Source organism: Mirounga angustirostris, unplaced genomic scaffold (assembly GCF_029215605.1).
Source record: "Mirounga angustirostris isolate CCGP_5_RB_7025 unplaced genomic scaffold, mMirAng1.0.hap1 SCAF_8, whole genome shotgun sequence".
Classification (NCBI taxonomy): domain Eukaryota; kingdom Metazoa; phylum Chordata; class Mammalia; order Carnivora; family Phocidae; genus Mirounga; species Mirounga angustirostris.
Genome location: NW_026991716.1, coordinates 85,539,996 through 85,559,626, shown reverse-complemented (window position 1 = coordinate 85,559,626; position 19,631 = coordinate 85,539,996). Strand labels below are relative to the sequence as shown.

Below are 19,631 nucleotides of genomic sequence, written 5' to 3'. Positions count from 1 at the left end.
GTTCTTTGACAAATATTAATAGTATTTTGGTAGGGATTGAATTGAATCTGTAGATTGCTATGAGTAGTATGGACCTTTGAATAATATTAATTCTTCCAATCCATGAGCATGGTATATCTTTCTATTTATTTGTGTAGTCTTCAGTGTCTTTCATCAGTGTCTTATAGTTTTCAGAGTTTTGGTCTTTTACCTCCTTGGTTAAACTTATTCCTAGGTATTTTTTTTCTCTTTTGATGCAATTGTAAATGGGATTGTTTTCTTAATATTTATTTCTGCTAGTTCATTATTAATGTATAGAAATACAACAGGTTTCTGTATATTAATGTTATATTCTGCAACTTTACTGAATTCATTTATTCTAACAGATTTTTGGTGGAGCCTTTAGGGTTTTCTATATGCAGTATCATGTCATCTACTAATAATGACAGTTTTACTTCCTCTTACCAATTTGGATGCCTTTTATTTCTTTCGTGTGATTGCTGTGGCTAGGACTTCCAGTACTATGTTGAATAAAAGTGGCAAGAGTAGACATCCTTGTCTTGTTCCTGATCTTAGAGGAAAAGCTTTCAGCTTTTCACCATTGAGTATGATGTTAGCTGTGGGTTTTTCATATATGGCCTTTATTCTCTTGGGGTATGTTCCCTCTATACACACTTTGTTGAGAGTTTTTTATCATGAATGGATGTTGAATTTTGTCAAATACTTTTTCTGCATCTAAAAATAAAATTTTTGATGACAAAAACCTACTAGAACTTTCATTTCCATAAGAATCAATAATTAATTTTTGTTACTCCAGTTTTTAAAAGGGGTCTAGATAAAATGTACCAAATGCTCAGGGAGGGGGGTGGTCTAGAGGGAAAGGCAGAGGTACAAACAGTAATATTATAAGAAGAGGGGAATATACACTGTACAGTGGAAGTTGGAGGAAAGGAAGTGATGGTTGCACCTTGGGGAAATAGTTCACCAACAAGGTGAAATTTGAACTAAATATTTTAGGATGGATATGACTTGGCAGAGGTTGGGGGAAAGGATTCCTATAAAAGGTAAAGCGTGTACAAAGTCAGAGAGGTGGCAAAGACTTTGATGTGTTTGGGTGTGGGCAGTTGGAATTCAGAAGACTGGAGGGGTTGATAGCAAGGAGGCTGGGCAGGCGGGCAGCAGCTAGAAGGTATAGGCCTAGACTGCTATGTGGAAGGGGTTAGAATAGACCCATTAAAAACCACTGGGTAATTTTGAGCAGCAGAGATCTTGTATCTCATTTGCATTGCAAACAGTTTCCTCTGATGCCAGTGTGCAGGGTAGAATCTGTCTGCAAATGACAAGGGTCCTGAAGGGGATGTGTTAGGATGATATGGGTGGTATAAAGAATTAATCTGAAACAGGTGCTATGTTATATGGTAAATTTACATCTTTAGTGTACAAATTACAAGAATGTCTGATGTACCAGCAACTTTTAGAGGTATGTGACATTTCTCCTGGGCAACATCAAGGGAAATGTCTAGTGCCTGGCCAAGGAGTGGGGGCAGCAAATGTCACTCTAATTCCCAGTGTTCATAAAGTGTGTGACTCCCTCACCCTGACTCCACCCCATCTGGGACCATGTCCTCTGAGACACTGTAAGATTCTAGCACGAGTGTGAATCAGAGGGGAACTTATCACAGATACAGAGTTCTGGGCACCATTCCTGGGATTCTGATCTGAGCTGGGGCCCAGGAATCTACATTTTAGCTGGTACTGGAGTTGAATCTGTTAGATGCATGTTCTTACATCTAAGTGTTATAATTTCTGGGGCCGCTTGTTTGCAGTGTAGTGGTATTAAGCATTATTTAGGCATAAGCTGGTGGGTTTCAGATGAGGTCTTTGGTTAGTAGCCTGGCCAATGTGAGCCTTATTACGGTTTATTTTCACTGTTTTGCATCTGTGGCTTGTTCTTACATTATAACTAGATGAACTGTTACCAGGATCATTTCAGCACTACCTCTCCTCTCTGGTCTTTTTTATAACAATATACCAGAGCTCATGATAAAATCTATGGGAGTAAAGTAATATCTTCATGTGAGGTAAATCCTTTTTTTTTTTTCCTTCAAAAGTGACTATTTATGGTCTTAAAGAGTTTATGTGCTGAGTTCATTCACTTGAACAAGTACAGCCAAGATCAAATATAGGGTTGAAATGTTTGTTTGTTAACCATACAGTGAAATTTAAATAAAACATTGCTTTTCTCTTTTTAAAATTTACTCTGCTTAGAATTATTTTGGTGGAAAACTTTCTGCTCAAGGGAAAATGCCTTGGATTGAATATAATCATGAAAAAGTTTCTGGCACAGAATTCATAATTGACTTTCTGGAAGAGAAACTTGGAGTGAATTTAAACAAAAACCTTGGCCCTCACGAAAGAGCCATCTCCAGAGCAGTGACCAAGATGGTGGAGGAGCACTTCTACTGGTGAGTCCCCTGGGTGTGCTGGGTGAGTGCCCAGGGCCTGTCCCTGGCCTTTGGACTAAGCCCAAGTTCTGTTTCACTTTTCAGACACTCCCCAACCTCTTCAAAGTTTTCTGCATTCTGACTGATTTAGGGGTCAAAGTTATGACCATTAAGTTTCTAGGTATCTAGACCAAGAGTAGACCTTTTTTATAGAGGCCCAGCTAGCACATATTTTAGGCTTTGTTTTAGGCCATGGCTCTGCTTTCGCTCCTTAAACTCTGCCATTGTCATGCAAAAGCAGCATGGATGAATGACACGGAAATGATGAGCAGGACTCTTTCAACGAAACAATAAAAACACTGACATTTGAATTTCATTTAATACAAAATGTATTCTTCTGACTTTTTCCCCCAACCATTAAAAATGTATTTAAAAAATTTTTTTTAACTTTTTAATTTTTATTATTTATTATTTATTTTAGAGAAAGAGAGAGAGAGAGAGAGAGAGAGAGCAAGTGGGTCGGGGGAGGGGCAGAGGGAGAGAGAGAGAGAATCTCAAGCAGGCTCCACTCAGAGCTCCATCTCATGACCCTGAGATCATGACCTGAGCTGAAAACAAGAGTTGGACACTTAACTGAGCCACCCAGGCCCCCCTCCAACCATTTAAAAATATAGAAACTTCTTAGTCTTTGGGCTGTGTTTTGCTGACCCCTGATCTAGACTGCAGCTCACTGAGGTGAGGAAGATATTTCAACTGACTCTGCCCTTTACCTGCACAAATTGCGGAAGTAAAATACTATTACATCAGACACCTAGAGGAGGGAACAGAAGACTAAGTCAGGATAGAAGTCTTAGGTGAAATGAATTATTCAAGCTTTGTAAAATTATCGTCAGTTTTCCTTAGACGACAAGAGCTTCTCCGTGTTCCAGAAGTCAAGTGTACTAGTGCTTTCTGAGTATCTTTGTCCCGCCTGGCTGACTCCTAGGTTATGTCCCTTGTCTGAACCATCATGCGCTGTGTGGAGGAGTTGCCCGTGTTCTGCGTGTGGTATGGTGTTGGCTAGGACCTGTGAGTTAAACAGCTACAGGTCTTCTTGGTTTACAAACTCATTGTCATGTGGGCTTTTTCTTTGCCTTTCATCCATTTTCTGGAGTTTTAGCACCTTTTTGGACACCCCAGTAGGTAAGAGAAATTTTCTTCCTGATTTCTCTAAACTTTTCTTATTCCAGAGATTTAATTAAGAATTGTTAAGCCCACTTTTTGGACATTCATTGTGACTCCTGGGTCATTGCTCACCCAGTAGCTTTCACCTCCCCCACTGAGAGATACCCACTCAGTGAAGGGTTGATTGTAGAAGGTTCTTCCCCATCACCTTCCGATCTCATCAGTCGGCTTTCTTTCTAAATGGAAACTTGCTTGTTCTTTCTAAACAGAAAACTTGCTGTTCCCTCTCTTGGATTTTAAGTGACTCTCTATTTCTCTTTCTGCTTGCAGTTCTTGCCCAGTTTATTCCAGGGCAGACCTGAAGTGCCGCTTCTCTTCCCCCTCTCACTGTAGAGGTGAGGGGGTGGGGGGTGGGAGCAAGGAGGGAACCCGGCAGAGAGTGGAGGCAGGGGTGCAGATTAGCCTGGAAGTCATCACAGACTCCGTGTTCCTGGAATGAACCTGGTCTTTTCTTGAGGATACCTGTGGAGAACTGCTGGGACTCCCGTCTTCTAGAGTGCAGGGGTTAGAGTGTGGGCCAGACGGATGGCTGCATGTGATGTCCTGAGCCTCAGGGAAAAGTCCATGGGACAGAGCCCATCTTCCCTCTTGCCAGGTTCCAGTCCCCACTTTGCAGCAATTGAGGGAAATGAAGAACCAGCACAGGGCCACCCGGACCCTCCCTCTGTGCCTTCTTTGGATGCAGTCCTCCAAAGTGCTACCTTGTTTGACTGATGGGCCCATTAATGCGGAGAGCTCTTGCTTTGTGAGCTAACTGAAAAGACGCTGAAAGTCACCTTTCATTTTCGTTAGTACTTGTGCTACAACTCTTTGATTTTTATAGTGGTTCATGAAATGTATATTCTAGTCAGAAAGACTTTGATCCAGCAAGACTCCCAAGAACCACTTGTCCCTGCTTTTGGCTCTGGGTGTGCAGACGTTCTAGTTCTATATATTTACTCCCTGGTAGAAGTTCATCTTCTGCTCTTCCCCTCCCCTTCTCTCCCTGCACCAGCCCCAGCTAATACTTGATGGGAGGCAGCTATTGGTGGGGGAGGGAAGGGTGGGAGGGGTGAGTGGGAGAGTTGGGAGGTGGTACCCTGCTAGGGAAGAATCTTAATTTTATGGACCATAAAAACCCAAGTGCTTGGGGGAGTTGCTTAGGTCACACAGCGACTCTTTTAAGGATAATTTTGTTTCTCTAATCAACTTTTTGATTACAAAATACATTTTCAGAGGGGGGCAGTTAGCTACTATTTCTCATGTGTTTCTCCTCAAAGGTTAATTTGAGAAAGAAATAGTGAAGGTGGGAGGTCAGATCTTGACAGAGATATAAATGGCCAGTGAACTTTCAAAAAAATTCCTAATTCCTTCAATTCCCTTTGGTTCCTAGCAGCAAAAGGAAAGCAAGCCTTCCTCTGTTTCATAAGGTTTCCTAACCTTTAGCTATGTTCTTGCTTTGGAGAGACCTTGAACAGGCTTTCCCTAGAGCTCTAAATCCCAAAGGAGAAAAGACGCCTGTCCCTCCAGTAAGAAAATGTCTGAGAAGGAGAGTATGTGGACACTCTTCATCAGGTTCCTCTCCTGCTTCCCCCTTTCTTATCTCAGAGGCCACACACAAAATGTGCACCCATGGAAACTGGGGCCAGCATGAGAAATGGACCACCATTTGTAGAAAAATATAAGGATGAGCTTTTCATGAGAGCTTGTTAAATTCTGACAATGCATGATCTCCAAGGTTGTATCTGTGTTTATAGTGGTGCAGGAGATGAAATCAATTGTTTGACTCCATTGATTCGAATTATCTGGAGTTTTCAGATATGTTTATTTTGGTCTGAATCTGTAAAAACTCTCCAGGTATGATTTTCTGAAAAGCAAAGACAATGGAAAACTGGCATTTTTACATAAATACCATCCCATCATCCCAAGGCTCTAATTCTGGTTTGTTCAAATAAGCACACTCTGGTTTGTTCAAATAAGCACTCGCTAGAAAGAGGTTTTTCTTGAACTTGAAATCCATACCAGCCTGTTCCACTTGCATGACTATTATTGAATATGAGGAAGACAGGTTTTTATCCTCTTTGTTCCACTGAGAGCTTAAGTTAGATCCAATGCAGGCAAGTTGGTATGAAGGGCAGTACGAGAGACATGGGGTCAAATTAGTGGAATGAAATCGAGCTTTGGGAACAGACACTACGGCTTCTTCTGTATGACACATTAATGTGGTAAGAGTCTTGTAGGGAGGCGTGAGGGCACTGTGGCAAGCCATCTAGTCATACCACTTTGATCCATTAAAATATAGGCGTTAGAACAGGGAATTCAAATTTGCTTCTAGGTTGGCCATGATTTTTAAATTCTGAATTTGGCTTTTGGTATAGTTTCACTGAATGGGGGAGGTAGGATCCTTTGACTTACCCAAGATCTTATCTAAAAACCAGGAGTCTCTCTCTCCTTAATGACTTAAAATGACTTACCCAAGATCTTATCTAAAAACCAGGAGTCTCTCTCTCCCTGATTACAATTGGATTAATGTGTTTCGCTCTTCCCTGCTCGCCCTGCCCCTAATTTCAGATGTAGTGAGAGCTCCTGTTGGGAGGGGGTGGTCTAGGGCCTGTGCAACTGGGTGAAATCACAGAAGCTTATCATACGCTCCTGCACCCCATGCGTTTAAAAGACAAGCAAACAGTGACAGGGATGGAGCAGGACATGGAGAAAGGTGTCCATGGTCAGGAAGGCCACATGCTAAGGCTCACTCATCAAACAGTAGATTGCCATGGTTTGCACTTTCCCACATGTTAATATCATCTCTGCTATGGGCCAGGGCTCCTGTTAGGTTATAAGGAGAGATATCTTCATTGAAACATCAGGGGTCGGCTCTTCTTTCCTGTCTTCTTGACCTCCTTTAAAAATATTGAACAGTATTTATTCTTCTGTTCTGACTAAGGTAATCAATCTTTAAGAGAAACCTTGACCCCATTTTGCAGAAGAGATCAGGTGCATCAGTTGTTTAAAGGAAATGAGTATCAGCTTTCTGGAAGAGGTTCTCAGAATGACTTAATTGTTCAGCCTCGTCTAGTTTCCAGTTTGGCCCTCCTTGCCCTCACCAGCTCATGATTCATGACTCCTTGTGCATTGGGCCTCTTCCGAGTAGAGAGTGACATGGATCTCAGAAGGGAACAGTCAGCCCCTTCTTCATTCTTCAAAGGCATTTCTCTTTTTCCTTCATTCTATTTAAATATTGTCAACGCTTAGAAACACTACTTAGCAGTAGCTGGCTCAGAAGTGAAGCTTTTTTACATGTCAATCAATAATTCATTCTTTCAGTAAACTTAATGAATGACTGACGCCTAGTGGCCAGACTCCATGCTGGATGGGGGGAAGTGAGGCAGTAAGACGCTGTCTCCATCCTCTGGTGACTCCCAGGCCGAGGGAGACGTCGGGCCATCGTGACGGTGGGTGCTGGGGGAGAGTTTGAAGAACTGAGGAAAGGCAGCCAGCACCTGCTGGAGTGATGAGGGAAAGGCTTTCCCAGAGGAGATGGTATCACAAACGAAGTGAGGGACCGTCAGTGGTGGGTGAAGGGGCTGGACGCCAGGGGAAAGATTAGGATATCTAGGCAGAGGGAGCAGCATCTGCAAAAGTTCAGAGGTAAGACCGAGGAGCCTGGGAAGGCACTTGTAATTCTGTGTGGCAGGTGCACAGGAGGCGGGGGGGGGGGGGGCAGCGATGGGGCCAGAGAATGGCCAGCTGAGTGTGAGTCAGACTGTAGGGAGCGGGGGCAGTGTGCCGAGCTCAGGAGCTAGGGGGCTTCATGAATGAATCCAAGAAGCAGCCTGATAGGACTAGATTTGTGTTTTAGGAGCTCTTTGTGACTGCCTTGGGACAAATGGATTTCTGAAGGGCCTTAGGGGATGTCAGGAGACCTGTTAGGAGGCCACTGTGCTCAGGGCCAAGAAATGATGAAGGGCTGAGCTACATGCTAATTGAGTTGGAGAAAAGGGCAAATTCACAGGGTGACTGGCTATCAGGAGCGAGGGATAGAGAGCAGTGAAGAACGAGTCCTGGGATTCTTTCTGGCTTGGGTGAGGAGAAGCAGATTTGAAGGGAAGGAAAATCATGAGTCCAAGTTTGGAAATATGGGTTTGCAGTTCCTGAGGACCCCTCACATGGATCCCTGGGTGTCAGGACAAAGGTCTGGGCTGGGTGTAGGTTTGAGAATCATCAGTGTGAAATCTCGGGTGTGAATTAGATCATGCCACAAGTGTGGAGTAAGAAATAGGAAGAATAGTGATGAAGATCTTGGGAACATGCACGAGGTGGTGGGAAAAGCAGTAGAGATGTAAGGTAAGGGAGAGCTCTTCTACGAAAGACACGGACAGTGTCACATGTTGCAGACAGTTAAAGAAAGAGAAATATACAAAGAATGTTTAGGGGCACCTGGGCGGTTCAGTCAATTAAGCATATGACTCTTGATCTCAGCTCAGGTCTTGATCTCAGGGTCATGAGTTCAAGCCCCGTGTTGGGCTCCTTGAAAAGAAAAAAAAAAAAAAGAAGGAATGTTTATTTGGATTTTGCAACAAGGAGGTATCGTTGATTTGGGTAAGAGTAGTTTCGGTCAAGTGTTCATAGTTTGCTGGAAGCTTGGTTATGGAAGGAGGTGGATTCTTGGTTTTAAGGATTTGGAAGCATGTGTAAATGAGGTTTGCTGCCTATAGTGATTAATTTAGGATTCCATGAATTACCCATTTTCTTTGGTGTTTAAAATTTGTACCCACTTCATAGGGATTGACCCTTACAGAGCCTGGCTGGCCCTCATTTGCTTCTCTTCACTGACACTGGGCTGCAGTATTAGGCACAGGGAGTGAAAGAGGAAAGAAATCAAGAGCAGGGTGGGAAAGAGAAGAGAGGAAGACCAGATAGTTTCTCAGGTTACCTCTAGCTGCAAAATTCCAGATCAACCCAGTGTTCCTCCTTCTGTGCCCTCTATTCCACCCACTAATGGAGGTAGAGAACCTTACGCCATTGCGTTAGTCGGGGTTCCTCCAGCTTAGCTGTGCGACCCAGGACAGCTGCCTCTTCCATCCCCATCTGCTACTTGAACCCATTAGTTGTGCAAAGCTCTCTGTCCATCACTGCATCCTCATCCTGTGCACATGCCCCCATTTCCTGCTCTATGGAGGAAACTGAAGTCACTTGGCAGGAACTCTGAACCTCTCTGCAGCCCCTTACCCCTTGCGACACTCTCCTCCTCTCTATCTCAGAGAAAGAGGTGTCTCTGCTTCTCTCCAAGCTGACCCTTCCAGCCTGGCCTTCTCACATTCTAACTTACCCTTGACCTGTGGATTCCCTAACACCACTCCTCACCCTAGCAACTTCCTTAGGTTGACTCCTCTCCTCTGACAGCTTTAGCACTCTCGCTGACATGCCCTCACCCACAAGTTCTCTATCTTGAGTCTAAACCTGTCTCCTGAGTTCTCAACCTTCTGGACATTCTCATTTGGGGGTTCCATGGGGCCTTCAAATGCAACAGCTTGATGTGTCCTTCATCATCTGCATCTGTCGCGCCTGGTGTGTACCCGCCCATATTGGTTAATGGCATTATCATCCACTCAAGTCATCGGCCTGAGAGAAAAGACTTAATCTCTCACTCAAGTCATCGGCCTGAGAGAAAAGACTTAATCTCTCCTTATACCTAATAGGTCAATAGACTCTTGGTCAATAGACTCTTTTTCTCATACCCCAGAGTTTCTCTTCTGCATTCTCTGTACACCCTCCCTCCGCCCCCATTGCCCTAGTTCTTAGGTCTTGCCAGAGTCTTCTAGCCAGCCTTCCTACTGGTGGTTTCTCCATTTCCAGCCCTTCCTTCACATTGCCTCAAACCTGATTACATTTCTTGTCTGCTTAAAACCTTTCAGTGGTTCACCTTTGCTTCCAAAATAGAGTTCATCATCCTTTGTCTCAGGCGCATCCAGATCTGGTCCTGGCCCACCCTTCCGTCCTCTGCCCGGGCATCCTGTGCCCCCCGGCCGGTGCTCTTCACGCATACCCTTCCTCCTCTGCTCTGCCTGGTGAGCTTCTGCTCATCCCTCAGGATCACTTAGGCTTATGATGAAACCTGTGTCATTCATCTACAAAGAATGTATTTTTTCACATCAACCTGTCAGTTTAGAGCCACCACATTCCTCAGTTTTACTCTTTAGACACTTCCTGGATGCTCTTATGACCTGGTCATACTTCTTTTGGGATAATTTAGTTTTATTCTCAGTTCATGGACTTGCAAAATAATCAAGGATGGTCTAGCTCTTTTATTGTGCCTTTCAATCCAGTACAACTTGAATCAAAGTGCTGAATTATTCTAATGGAATGAGAAAATTGATAACCTTAATTACTGCAGGTGTAAAAAGAAGAGCAAGTAGGAAAGTATTTAGTTTGCATGTTTATAAAGAATTTACCAGAGTAAATGTGAGATCTTTTACGTCAAAAGATCCATTGACTTCTCTGTCCGTATGTATTAGTTACCGTTGCGATGTACTTTTTCCTATTTTCAGCAAAATCCATTTCTTGACTCAATATTTTGAGAGACTTATAAAAAAGAGGTACACAAAGCTTTTTTTTTTTTTAAGATTTTATTTATTTATTTGACAGAGAGAGACACAGCGAGAGAGGGAACACAAGCAGGGGGAGTGGGAGAGGGAGAAGCAGGCTTCCTGCGGAGCAGGGATCCCAATGTGGGGCTCGATCCCAGGACCCCGGGATCGTGACCCGAGCCGAAGGCAGATGCTTAACGACTGAGCCACCCAGGCTCCCCGACACAAAGCTTTCTAATAAGATTTGTAGGCATTATTTTAAAAAGGTGATAAAGAAGAGTTTTGGGTATAGTGCAGAGAGTTATGTTGAAATTGGTTGTAGGACTTTTCAGTAAAAATCAGGAATGCTTAAAAACTTTTAGAGAAATCTTCTGTTTCTTATTTTCTTTTTTATAGAGGAAAGAACAGTGGAAAGAATAGAATTATACAAAATGATCAACATTTCAGGGACTTTTTTTTTTCTTTAAAAAATTGAGGTGGCAAATAGCCATCATTTATTATAATTCCTTGTGTTTTCTCTGTAAAAATATTTTTCAATCTTTTGATTTTTTTCAAAGTGGCCATTATTGTTCTATGAACCAACACTAGGAGGAGAGACGACTGCTAGTACATCTTTTTTGCTCGTTATGGGGTAAAACTAAAATATCTTCTGTTGGCACTCCCACAGCTACATTTTTCCCAGCCTTCAGTAGGAACCCCTTTTACTTTCTGTGTACCGACACTATTAGCCAGAGAGACATTCCTGCAGTCGCGTGGGTTCAGAGCCCCTAATCAGCCGAGGCCCGAGTGTTGTAGCCGGCAGCCCACGGGAACTGAGTTGCTGCTCAGCTGGGTCTCCGTGTTCCATGGCCACACCTGGACAGGAGAGTTGGCCACAGGCACCACCCCGATGGGAAAAGTGACTCAGCTGAGTTCCTTCGGTCTTCGTATTCACTTTAGAGATCTGGAGCCCAAACTGAAATAGTTCTCCAGGCTTTCTGGAGAGCAAATCATATACATAATATTTATAATTTATATAGTTTATACCAACATGAGATAGGTATATCTACTCCCTAATCCTCTGTCAAAAAGGCAAAAGTTTTCTTTTTCAAACAACTCTTTGATATGGTAAAATCTAAAACGCATACACAAATTGTGCGAAACAAAAAGGTGCAGCTTAATTAATGAACACAGAGCATATATCTGCATACCCATTCCTCAGATCAAGAAAGAGAATGAAGCCAGCCCTGTAGTCCCTGTGCCTCCTTCCTGGTGTCCCATTGGGTACGCACGGTTCTGCCTCAAAACCTTTGGAAGTGCGTTTCTCCTGTTTTCTGTGGGGTTGCCTCAGAAGGTGCAGAAGCCGGCCTTGGGAGGTGGGGGGGGCGTGGATCTGAGGGCGGGGGCCCGGAGATGTTTGGTGGAATTGTAACATGGCATCGTTATCTGGATTTGTTCTAGTTTCTCTTACAGACCCGAAGTCTAGGCATTGGCCAGAAGCTGTTGTCATATCTGCAGAGACTGCTCTTTGTAAAGCTGCTCTGGCTCATTTCCTCTAGAGTGTGCTGACTTGTGACGCACTCACTGGAAATGGACTCTGAGGAGCTGACATACATCTGATGCCCAGTAGTAACCTGTTTCCACACAATTCCAGGACGTTAGCTTATTGCCAGTGGGTGGACAATCTCAATGAGACCCGGAAGATGCTCTCTCTTAGTGGTGGCGGTCCCTTCAGTAACCTGCTGAGGTGGGTCGTGTGCCACATAACGAAAGGAATTGTGAAGCGCGAGATGCACGGCCACGGCATTGGCCGCTTCTCAGAGGAAGAGATTTACATGCTGATGGAGAAGGACATGCGGTCCTTGGCAGGGCTTTTGGGTAACGTACCACACCTTCTATTCTCTATTTTATATCTGTACTTTTTTGCATGATTAGTAAAGCGCTGTTAGTTGACTGATTTAAAGTTTTATTTGGATTGGTTTCTTTGCTTCCACGTGTAGGTGGCAGTCCCACCATTTAACCCGACTCCCTAATTTTCAGGAGCAAATGTCTCTCTCCTTCGTCACTAGCATGAGCCAGGCTAGTGTGGCGAGGCCGGTGTGGAGAGGACACAGAGCGGGCCCCCAGCGGCTTGGAACGTGTTGTGAGCCAAGGGTGATTGTGAGCAAGGGAGCTCTTCCATTTATACACAGGCCAGGGTGACAGGGCTGCTTGTAAACACCTCTGCTGGAAGAGTCAACTGCGTGTCCGTGGCCATCAAGCCGGTTCTGACCCATTCCGCGTGCACCTGCCGCGTGTCATTTCTCATGCCTGAGTTTCCATTTGTGATCTTAGCGCTCTTCTTACGAGCGTGTTGTAGTTCTTCTGATTTTGCATTTACTGTGCACAGTGGGTTTCCCTGTGCTTGGGAAGCCCCTCCAGGAGGAGCCTGGGGCAGCATACGTGTGGGTGGGTGAGGCTGCTGAGAGTGGAGTTCGGTGTCTTCGCTCCCCTGGTTGGCTGGAGATGGCTGGGCTGATGTGCCTCTGTGCTGGGTGGAGCTCGAGTCTTACCTGTGTCAGTTCATAAACACATCATGTGAGTTCAAGAGCTTGTGTGTCGGAACTGATGGTTTCTCCTGGGGACAACTAAGGTCTAGGGAGCCAAGCCCGCTATGTGAGCAGTCACGTGACCTGGTCCTTTGGGACTGCTTATTTTGCCCGGGGAAGGTGAGTTTCCACCTAAAAGGCACCCTTACCTCCATTCTAGAGCATATTACGTTCCTCACCTCCTCCAGGAAGTGGGGTTAGGGTCTGTTTTGTTGAAACCCACGTGGGGCTCCCTCCAGGGTGACTCGTTCTGACTGGCTCCTTCCCTCTTCTGTACTCCAGATGTTTCCTGGACCTGGAGTGCCCCCCTGAACCCTGGGCTGCAGGGGAAGAGCCCAACAGCATATCCAGCTCTTGGCCAGCTTTGTTTTGGGGGGGTGGTTTGATGCTGACCAGACCTTCTGGTGCTTTGCCTTTCTAGGCCCAGAGGGGCCTGCCTGACGTAGATATGAGTGGAATTGGCCTCAAGTTTGCCTCGTTCCCGTGGAAACAGTCCTGGACTCACAGCCTCACAGAGCAGGTCTGCCGCGGGCTGTTTCCTCCTTAGTGATGGCCCTACCTGCTCACTGCTTCCTTTCTAGCCCATGCTGTCGGAGCCCCAGAAGCCAGGCACTGAGGCCTCAGAGTTAAGCCAGAGATTATGCAGTAAAGTGCTGCTCTTCTCTAGAAACTTCACAGTGTTGGTTCCTTAACCAGGGAGGGCTGATTGTCACTTTTCTGGAATGCTTCTTCTGGTTGGGAGAACCAGGGAGCAGGGGGATAGCCATTCTCTGGTACTTAATGACTTAGCAAAATGCTTCTTCCCCGATTATGGTGGGGTGGGAGGTAGAGCTATTGTCGGCAGCTAGGTTGGATATCTGGCAAGTATTCCAAACAGCATCAAGTCTAGATCATTTCCTGAGATGAGAAATTGATTCGGCTATTTGAGGGCCACCTGGGTGGCTCAGATGGTTAAGCGTCTGCCTTCGGCTCAGGTCATGATCTCAGGGTCCTGGGATCGAGCCCCGCATCGGGCTCCCTGCTCAGCGGGAAGCCTGCTTCTCCCTCTCCCACTCCCCCTGCTTGTGTTCCTGCTCTCGCTGTCTCTGTTTCTGTCACATAACTAAATAAAATCTTTTAAAAAATATTGATTTGGCTATTTGAAAAGCAGGAGTTTGCTGGAGTTCTATTCCACGTGGGAGCTCGGGGAACAGTCTAGGCTCTCATAGGAGAGGCACTTTTGCTGCCTTTGGGGAGAGAGAGGCTCCTTGGCTGAACATCAGAGGTTTTCTTACTAAATGAGGCAGAAAGCATCACCTCCCCCCTCACCTGGAGATATAGCTTACTTTTAAGGCCCAGGTGCCTGAGAGACTCAAAATGCATAATGACTTTTTGTTAAGTAGTTCAAGATTTGGGGAAATTGTCTAGGGATGTATTTGAGTCATCAGGATAAATTAATTATTGGTGTTTCAATTCAGTTGACTTCAAGGATTGAAGACCTTCTTTGGGGCAGGATCTAGGGAATACAAAAGTGAATAAGAGATGGTCCCCTCTCTCAGGTAGCTTACTATCCAGTGGGAGAGACGAACTTATAAACCAGGAATAGGTGAATTATGGCCCATAGCTGGTGGCCTGTTTTTTTTTTTTAATGGCCTATGAGCTAAGAATCATTTTTATATTATTAAAATGTAAGGAAAAAAATGCAACAGAGATCAAATATGGCCCAGAAAGCCTAAAATATTTACCATCTGAAGCTCCATAGAATTTTGCTGACCTCTGCTCTAAATGAGTACCCACGTTCAAGTTGGGCTCTGACAGGTGTCATGACAGAGGTTTGTGCTTGGTGCCCTGGAGACACAGGAGTAGGGGTGAAATGGCAGCGAGAGTTTGGGAGGGCCAGAGAAGAGGCAGCAGGTGTTTTGGCCCCAGAAAGTAAACAGTTGTCCCAAGGAAGAAAATAGGGAAGGACCATCTGGGCAAATCATGAGAAAAGGAGTCACAAGTGAGGGGCATTTTGTAATCATGGTCGAAATGAAGGTTTAAAGGTAGTTTGGGGCCATATTATAAAAGGTAACAATTACGCTGAGATATAAAACATGTAGGTGGTGCAGACTTCTAATATTAGAGAGAAAGAGGCATATTTGTGATTCAGAAAAGTGGCTGTTGCTGTCATGGCAGACGGCTTAGGCCTGAGGGGTGGGTGGTAACGAGAGACTGAAGAGAGGCGGTACATATCTTTGGATGTAGTTTAAAAAATTGTGATTAAGTTCAAATTAAAATAAAAAATTAAATTCAAACAAAAAAAATTAGTTGAGAAAGATGATATCTTTGTGTTGGAAAGGAGACAAAATTATTATTTATAGAAATTAAGAGATTATGTAGCTAAAATAGGGGCACCTGGGTGGCTCAGTCGGTTAAGCATCTGCCTTCGGTTCAGGTCATGATCCCGGGGTCCTGGGATCGAGTCCTACATCAGGCTCCCTGCTCGGCAGGAAGCCTGCTTCTCCCTCTCCCTCTGCCTGCCGCTCCCCCTGCTTGTGCTCTCTCTCTGTCAAATAAATAAATAAAATATTTAAAAAAAAAGAAATTATGTAGTTAAAATAATGGAGAATTGAAATTACAGTTAATGAGAGAGTTCAGTAATTTTACAAAGTTACAGACATCCAGATGGCCAACAGACACATGAAAAGATGCTCAACATCACTCATTATCAGGGAAATGCAAATCAAAACTACAATATATCACCTCACAGCTGTCAGAGTGGCTAAAATTAACAACACAGGAAACAACATGTTGGTGAGGATGTGGAGAAAGGGGAAACCTTTTGCACTGTTGGTGGGAATGCAAATTCGTGCAGCCATTGTGGAAATCTGTATGGAGGTTCCTCAAAAAATTAAAAATAGAACTACCCTTTTTTTTTTTTTTAAGATTTTATTTATTTGAGAGAGAGAGAGAGAATGAGCGGTGGGGACAGGCAGAAGGAGAGGGAGAGAGAGAAGTAGACTCCCTGCTGAGCAAGGAGCCTGATGTGGGGCTCACCTGAGCTGAAGGCAGACACTTAACCGACTGAGCCACTCAGGTGCCCCAAAATCGAACTTACCTATGACCCAGGAATTGTACTAGTGGTTATTTACCCAAAAAATAGAAAAACACTAACTAAAAGGGATACAGGCACCCTTATGTTTATTGCAGCATTATTTACAATAGCCAAACTATGGAAGCAGCCCAAGTGTCCACTGATGAGGATGAATGGATAAAGAAGATAAATATGTATATAATGGAATACTATTCATCCATAAAAAGAATGAAATCTTGCCATTTGCAACACCATCGATTGAGCTAGAGAGTATTATAGTAAGTGAAATAAGTCAGTCAGAGAAAGAAATACCATAGGATCTCACTCATATGTGGAATTTAAGAAACAAAACAAAGGAAACTAGAGAGAGAGACAAACCAAGAAACAGACTCTTAACTATGGGGAACAAACTCATGGTTACCAGAGGGAAGGTGGGTGGAGGGATGGAGGAAATAGGGGATGGGGATTATAGAGTACATTCATCATGATAAAATAAACTAAAATAAAATGATAAAAAGTTTACAAAGTTACAAACATGTAAATCTTGATATCTCAAATAACTGATCAGGAAATATAGTTAAAAATTTCCATTTATAATAATAATAAATCAAAATATTAGAAATATGATGTATTAGAAATATTCAGGTCCTACAGAAATAAAATTAGATAGTCCTAATAAGAGATAGTAGGTTTTTTAGAAAATGGGGAGTATACCTTCATTCATTCATTTGAGAGTGATACCTCTGGAGCCAGAGGTCAAACCTAGCTCCATCACTTCCGAGCTCTGCAACCTTGGGCAAGTTTCTTAACTTCTCTAGGCCTCAGTTTCCTTATGTGTAAAATGGGGACAATAATGGTGAAAAGAAAAGTAGCACATGTACAGTGCTCAGAGTAGTGCCTGCAGGTCGTAAGCAATCAAGCAACAAGCAAGTGTAAAACACAACTGCAGTGAGGACAGGAAGCAGAGGTCCGCGGTGCTGCGAGGGCTGATGATGCGGGGAGGGTTGCCCAGTGGTCAGTGTTAGTCTCCATTCAGTTCTGCATGTTCCCGTGTCCCCATGGGGCAGGTGTGTGCGTTGGAAGCAGAGATACGACCTGTAGTGGATGCCTGACTTTCACGTGTGCAAGAAGTGCGAATGCTGTCTATTTCTATCCCCTCCCCAAAGGGTGAGAATCAGAAAAGCATGGAAGACATAAAAATCAAGAAGAGAAAGGTTAGGTTTTTGGGAGGCAGTGTGGCTGGAGACAGGAACTCTAGTGGCCACATGAGAGAGGTATTTCTGGAGGCAGATCCCCCGGGGTTCGCATCTTGGGCTCCGCCACTTAGCAGCTGTGTGACTTCCCATGAACCACCTGAACTTTTTCATCACAAAATGGGGGTGAGAACAATGCGTCCAGCATAGAGTGCAAGGACTCAGTGAGCACTTCTGTAATGTACTTACTACAGCGTTTGGCACATAAACAATGCTGAAAAGTATTAGCTATTATCATTACCACTGTCACAAGTTTTGTATGTAACACGACTCCATGAAGAACATTGTTTTCTGAGAAAAAAGTCTAAGGAAACCTTTTCTCTGATTTTTACATGTATTAGTTAATTGTAGAAACTTGGGGAAGTTCAGAAGCACACAGAGAAGGAAACTAAGTCACTGTAATCTTATAACTTACTGCTTGCTAACCACAGTTGTCCTTTTGGTACACATCTTTCCAATATTTTTATGTGTAATTTTGAATCATATAGATGTATTTGTGTAAATGCACACATACACATAATTTTCCAACCTGTCTTTTCCTCACTTAATATATTGCAAATATTTTTTCCTATACCATATAATGCTATGTGCCTGGTATCACATAAAACTGACATAAATCTCATCAGCCTTCTGCCTCTTTTATATTTCTGTTCTACCATTAATCCTGAGTCTACAGGTATGAACTTGAAGTGGAAGGGAAATAAGACAGAATGAATATAAGAAAATAAGAATATAGCTGTGTCCCACATTAGCACAGAGATCCCCAGCTGTGATCATTTGATAGATTAAAATAAGAAAGAAGATGGAATCTGGTACACAGTAGAAGTAACACCACCCATTTGGCAGATGAAGAAACTGAGGCACAGAGAGGTTGAGTGGCTTGCCCACAGTTACACACAGTAAAAAGAGACATTGGTGAACAAGTTGATTACAGGCCTGAGCTGCTAGAGCTGCCACGCGATGAAGATACTGTTGCAAACATTTATAAAATGGCAAGACTTGTGAGAAGTACCACCTGGAGAAGTACTAGGTGCAAGGAGGGCGCTTTTGCGAGAGAGACTAGTGTGGTCAGGGAGGTTATGCAGGACTTCTTTGAGGACATGATACTTCTGGACTCTGAAAGATAAGCTGGAGTTAGGCAGGCATGTGTGTGAGGAGGAGGAATGGGATGGGATGGGAGACCAGCTTGGAACATAGAAGGGGCATCACGTGTGAAGGCTCTGACATGAAAAGCAGCTGGAAGCCTTCAAGGAACGAAAAGATGGCTAGTGTGTTAGTAACTGTGAGAACCGAAGTGTGGCATGAGGTAGAGGTGGGTGGGGGGCTAGATCACACAGGTCTCCTATATCACTTAAATAATCTTGGCCTTTGTTCTAACAACAATGGAAGCTGTCAGAGGTTGAAATCGGGGAAGTGGCATGATGCCCTAGAGGGGCCAATAGTGGATGTGGGGTCCAGTGAGGAGGCTGTTGCAGTCCAGGAAAGGTAAGATGGTGTTGTGGGTTACAGCCATGGTGACAGAGGTGGACATATGATGGTGGTTTAGAGCTATATTCTAGAGACAGAATTGACTACAGTTTGGTGACTGTGTGTGGTGGGGGGAGAGGCGGGGATGAGAGGGCAGGGGTAAGGAATAACCAGGTTCTTGACATGAACACTTAGTGAACAAAGTAGCCATTCAGAATTGGAGAATGCTGGAGTAGAGGGGATGATCATGAATTTCAGGGGTGGGTACGCTGAGTCTCAGATCCCTGTGAGACAGGCATGAGTGGAGACAAAGCATAAGATAAGGGCGCCCTTTTTTTTCTTGACTCATTAAAAAAAAATTTTTTTTTAAAGATTTGAGAGAGCTAGAGCACGTGCGGGGGGAGGGGCGGAGGGAGAGGGAGAAGCAGACTCCCCGCTGAGCAGGGAGCCCGATGCGGGGCTTGATTCCCAGGACCCTGGGATCATGACCTGAGCCAAAGGCAGACGCTTAATGACTGAGCCACCCAGGCGCTCCATTTAAAAAAATGTTTTTTAAAAAGATTATTTATTTGAGAGAGAGAGCACTAGTGAGGGGAGGAAAGGCGGCCTCTTCAATCAGTACAGAAAAGACAAATTAATTCAGTAAAGGGTGTTGGGACAGCTGGCTGACCTTTTGGAACAAAATAAGTACAGTCCTCCTGACTTTATTCATACACCTGAATACATTCCAAATGGAGTAAGCATTTAAATGTAAAAAATAAACCATAAAGGTGTCAGGATAAAATATGGGAAACTTTTATATAATCTTGAACTTGGGAAAGTTTTTCTAAGTATGGTACCAAAGGAAGAAGTGACAAAAAGTTGGATTGCTAGATTTCTTGGGACAGATAAAACCACCTGGATGTCAATAATCACCATAAATAAAGTTAAAATTGAAACGGAAAGCTGGAAAAAACGTTTGCAACCTGTGACAAAAGAATTAATGTTACTATTTGAAGAACTTCTGCAAATCTGTAAGAAATGTGAATACTTGGAGAAAAGTGGACAAAAGACATAGAGAATTTGCAAAAATGACA

The 19,631-nt window shown here is 43.9% G+C and overlaps 1 protein-coding gene across 9 annotated transcripts in view; it reads left to right on the top strand.

Moving 5' to 3' along the window:
- The window catches only part of FAXC (failed axon connections homolog, metaxin like GST domain containing), a 91,512-nt gene that overhangs the window by 31,239 nt on the left and 40,642 nt on the right, over positions 1 to 19,631 (top strand). For all 9 annotated transcript variants that reach the window (XR_006789328.3, XR_010413706.1, XM_064597899.1 and 6 more), the window contains 2 exons: positions 2,248 to 2,444; positions 11,847 to 12,070. Coding sequence is in view for 7 of the 9 variants with exons in the window: in XM_064597899.1 (XP_064453969.1) it covers positions 2,248 to 2,444; positions 11,847 to 12,070 (421 nt within the window). In the remaining 2 variants the exon portion in view is untranslated. The remainder of the gene's footprint in view (positions 1 to 2,247; positions 2,445 to 11,846; positions 12,071 to 19,631) is intronic.